A 4,791-nucleotide genomic window follows, 5' to 3' on the forward strand; every position below is an offset into this window, starting at 1 on the left:
TTTCTTAGGGTATATTAGTAATTAATGCAATAAATAATAAATATAGTAGAATAAATACCATATATTCACAAATATATTGAATAATGGATTGATATATTCATAAAACTTAAACAAGTGCAAAGCAATTGGTAGCAATATAATTGACAAATAGAAATCACAAGGAGTAAGGTCAATGATTCAATATTAGGAAATCAATATTCTATTATTTTTGGAAACTTATGTGATGGGAGAATAACTTTGTAGAATTACAAATCTAATGTTAATATGTAAATTTTAACCAAGTATATATAATGGGATTTTCTTTCCTTTTGTTACCTTCACTTTTAAGGAGTTTGCTAGGGTGAGGATTCTCCTAAGTCGAACACCATGGATATTGATCTCATCTTTTTTGAATGATTAAAGACAAGAATTGATGATGTTAAATGCATTAGAGAATATTTGCCCACTCCAGCTCCCCCTCCCCTCCCCCACCCCCGCCAAAAAAAAAACTTTAAATGTGGCAAAAAAAAAATTTAACCTTGAACATAAAACATACTGGCTAGTCAAAAGGTTTGGTTTTGTCTCAAATTTAAAAATTTAATTTTTAGTTCATTTTTACAAATTATTCAATTGACTTTACTTGAGTTTGTCCAACAAATCACCATTCGAATCTTGTGTATGAAATAAATTATTCGAAAATATGGAATACTTAAAAATGAGTCTAAACCCTCCTAAAGAATTTGATGGGTCATTGAGACCTTTCTCCTCAAGGGTTTTTGAATATAAATATTGATGGTTCTTCTAGGGGGAATTCCTAGTCATGTTGGTATTGGTGGTGTTGGGCATGATACTTTTGACTTTCTCCAGTTCATCTTTTCCATTTATAAATATTTTATACAAATAATTACATGGAGGCTCTTGCCATTCTAGGCTGGAAACTAATTAGATCTGTCTATTTGATTCAAGGAGTTGTGACTCTCTTGAATGAGCAATGGTTTGAGGATGTTAATTGCCACTTAGCTCTAGTTATTCAACAAATTTTAAGATCGTGTAGTTCTTTGGAATTTGTTAGTTTTATTTGCTTTCATAGAGAGTGGAATGGAGTAGGAGACTTCCTTGTAAAATGGGCTTTTGATCAAAGGGAAGGTTAGAATATTGTGGATATGAGACAATTATCTTTTGAATTGTCTCAAATGTTGGAGCAGTTAGTTGCTAAAGATAGAGTTGTTTAATGTTTTGTTCTTTGCTTGGCTTCTGACCATTTTCTCTATATTCTCTTTTTGTTGAATAAACTTTTACCCCTCTTTTATTTTAAATGAGTCTAAATTACAATTAACTAAAACTTTTGTTATTTGTTTTCTTTTACTTATACACTTACTATTACATAAAAACCAACTCAACTAAAAAAGAAACTAAAATGTGAAAAAAAAAAATTAAAAATATAAATTTTTAGTATTACAATCACATAATCGAATGATAGATTTAAAAATCTTGTAGATTGAATGTGATTTAATAAAGCAACTTACGATCATCATAGTAGGTTAAATTTGTTGTTTTGTTGGAACTATATATTTTACAGCCTCAATCTTCAACATTAACGTAAGATGCTATTCACCTCGGTAAATATAGACGAACGTTTCATTCAAATGTTTAGAAGCAGAGGAAAGCATGTTTCGAGAAAAGCCAAAACATTGAATATGATCATTGATGATAACTTGCCTTCCTTATTTTCTGTTTGTTTTTCCTTTTCTCTGAATATTATTTCTTTGAAGGGGTATACTTGAGTCTTAAGTCTGAGGGATGTCTTTTTGTTTTCCTCTCTTACACAGGCTTGCAATGTTCTTTGCAGAGATCTGCTGAACAAATTTGTGAGAACACTCGTGTCAAACAAAGGCAGAGAAGATATGGCTCAATTAGACAGCCGTAGTTCTATAATCAAAGGTAAACAGATTTATATAGGTGAATCAAGTTGTGGAGGCCAATGGCAAAGCGATACTTCCGGTATACCCGTCCAAGCAAATCACATATTCGATCCTTCATGTAATACCTGGCAAGTGGGTGCGAAGGTGTGCATTTTTAGGGTGCCTAACCCCATAATGGTTGGGAATCGGGAAGCTTATCTTCCTTCCACTGTATCGTTGGGACCTTACCACCATAATTCCAACGATAGAGTATCTACAATGAACCAACATAAACAAGAAGCAGTTCGCAGAATGGTGTCAAGGATCAAGAGAGATGGGGTTTCCCTGATGAAAAGGATACAAAACATGGAGAGAGATATCAGAGAGTACTATGAAGAAAGACTAAACTGCGATGGAGAAACATTATGCTGCATGATGGTATATGACGCATGCTTTATTCTTGAATTCTTTAGATGTGCGAGTAGAACAAAAGATGAGAATCCCCAAGGTTGGTTTAGCCTTGTTTTTCAAAATAAGGATTTCAAGAACTGTATGCATAGTGCTATATTAAGTGACATTATGAAGTTGGAAAACCAGATTCCTCTCAGTGTTCTCATCGAAATACTCCGATTGGAATTTGATCATCCAGAACCAGAGCTAGCTGCAATGTTGAGTAACTCTGAACTGTTTAAAGGATTTCCTTTCAATGCGTCATTATCAGTTGAGGATGTTAATGATGTTGCTAAATCAAAACTCAAAGATGATGGTGTAAAATCAAAGCTCAGGGAATATATTGAGAAATATCCATGTTATCATCTATTAGATCTGTATAGAATTGTGATTAAAGATCTATTAACACCTGAAAACTCAGAATCGTATATTGCTCGTAGACTTGGTTATGTGCAAATAGCTTGTCCTCCCAATCATAGTAGCTTTACCTCAGATGCTGCTGAATCTCTCGTTGATAAAAGGTATTCCCCATGTGCCGAAGAATTGCAGAACGCTGGTATTATATTCAAAGTAGGCCAAGTCAGATTTAGAAGGAGAAAGTGGGTAAACAGTAAGCTTTCACTTCCTCAAATCACAGTGAATTACATGACAGAAACATTGTTGCGGAACCTCATGGCTTATGAAGAGTGTCAAAGGTGCTCATGGAATCCAGAACCGACAGTAATTTCATATTATATACGTCTCTTAGATAATTTAATCAACTCAGATAAAGATGTTTCTGCCCTTCGAGATTCTAAAGTCATTAAGAGCCTCCTCGGCAGTGATCAAGATATAGTTAGCATATTCAACCATCTTCAGATTGGAATCACGGTTGATCCCCTGGATCGTCGTACAACTCCAACGATCAACGGGCGCGAACCAATTCATGAATATGAAAACATAATGATAGAACTGAAAGAGCATTACGACGCTAAATGGAACGTGTGGTTAGCCCAGTTTATGAAAGAGAAATGTTCAAATCCATGGTATGCTATCTCTTTTTTGGCGGCGACAGGTCTTTTGGTTATGACTGTGATTCAAACTGTGTATACAGTGAAATAGAGCAGGTTTATTATCTCTCAATCGTATTTATTATTAGGTACATGTGATCCTGAATAATGACTTGATATGTGTTAAACTCGTAATAATCACTCTATATTTGATATTAGATATTTTATATTGTTTTATGAGCTAATATTTTTTAAACCCATAGGAATCATGAATTGATCCTGAAAACTTCAGTACATAGATAATAATAAGGGAATGGTTTCGCTCTGGAAAGGTTTGTCTTTACCCTTTTAGGCCCATGGCGTTTTTCTATTATTTAGGGTCTGAGTTTTAGTCTTTTAAATCTCTGTTAATATGAATTGTATAATGTTGTTTATTTGTTTTATTACCAAATGAATAAAAAATTGTGTATTTATATGTTATGATGTTTATGTCGCTTAGATGTTATAATAAGAATTTAGATTGGACAATAGCATATTTAGATTAAATAATTATATACATTGAGATAATCTTTTATTTATTTTTGAGTTATTATTCTAGAATTTGTAGTACATTTTTATTATAAATACAATATTTTAGTTGTTATTGGTGTGGCAATAATTTCTAATTTAGTATTCTTATTTTGTTAGATTGATATTTTTATTTAATTTGCAAGTATTGAGGTTATAGTAATGCTGAAATTAAAAGATTTATATTATTATTTTTTTAATTTAGTATTTGTTTCCATGAAATCTCATAATATAATAATATATTGACAAATAATATATTATTGTGATAGGTTTGACTCATGCTTTTAATCTTCATCCATCTATAAATTTAGTCTATTTGGGCTAAAGTCAATATATTCATCATGTATTCCTTATTATTCACAATTATTTAACATATTCACTCCATTCCTCAAGATTATTACTTTATCCATGGTTCCTTTTCATATAACTCAAGATAGACCTTGTTCAATCTTGAGTTGCATGAGAATGATCCCAAAATTCCACTGTTCAAATACAAATTCTAAATTTGCCACCCCTTTCAATTATTTTTCAAGGGTCGACCTAGTACATTTTGTACAAAAGACTAACATGTCATGTTATTTAAATGCACTAAATGCGTCATTATTTCATATATGATTACAAGGATAATAGAAAGGTAATAAGTGAAAATATTGTATTTCTGAGGGCCAAAGAATGAAATCTAAATATAGGCCACCTTAATGTCTAGGTATATTGTCATTATTATGCCTTCGTGCCATTAATGTGGAATGTCAAAGGGAGCTAAAAAAGGAGAACACTACTACTTATCAATGCAACAAGTTCCTTGTAAATTTTCAAAACACAATCTTGACACATTTAGATACTAATTGCACTAAGGAAAATAGATTTTTTAAGAAAATATCTTCACATATTGATTGCACACATTA

At 32.0% G+C, this 4,791-nt stretch overlaps 1 protein-coding gene across 1 annotated transcript; it reads left to right on the forward strand.

Moving 5' to 3' along the window:
• The first annotated feature begins 1,883 nt into the window (after positions 1 to 1,883).
• Positions 1,884 to 3,431, forward strand: LOC131078279 (UPF0481 protein At3g47200-like). The gene has a single exon (XM_059208368.1). It carries the CDS (start codon positions 1,884 to 1,886, stop codon positions 3,429 to 3,431), a length of 1,548 nt encoding a protein of 515 aa, XP_059064351.1.
• The last annotated feature ends 1,360 nt before the right edge of the window (positions 3,432 to 4,791 follow it).

The sequence above is a fragment of the Cryptomeria japonica genome, chromosome 7, assembly GCF_030272615.1.
Source record: "Cryptomeria japonica chromosome 7, Sugi_1.0, whole genome shotgun sequence".
Classification (NCBI taxonomy): Eukaryota; Viridiplantae; Streptophyta; class Pinopsida; order Cupressales; family Cupressaceae; genus Cryptomeria; species Cryptomeria japonica.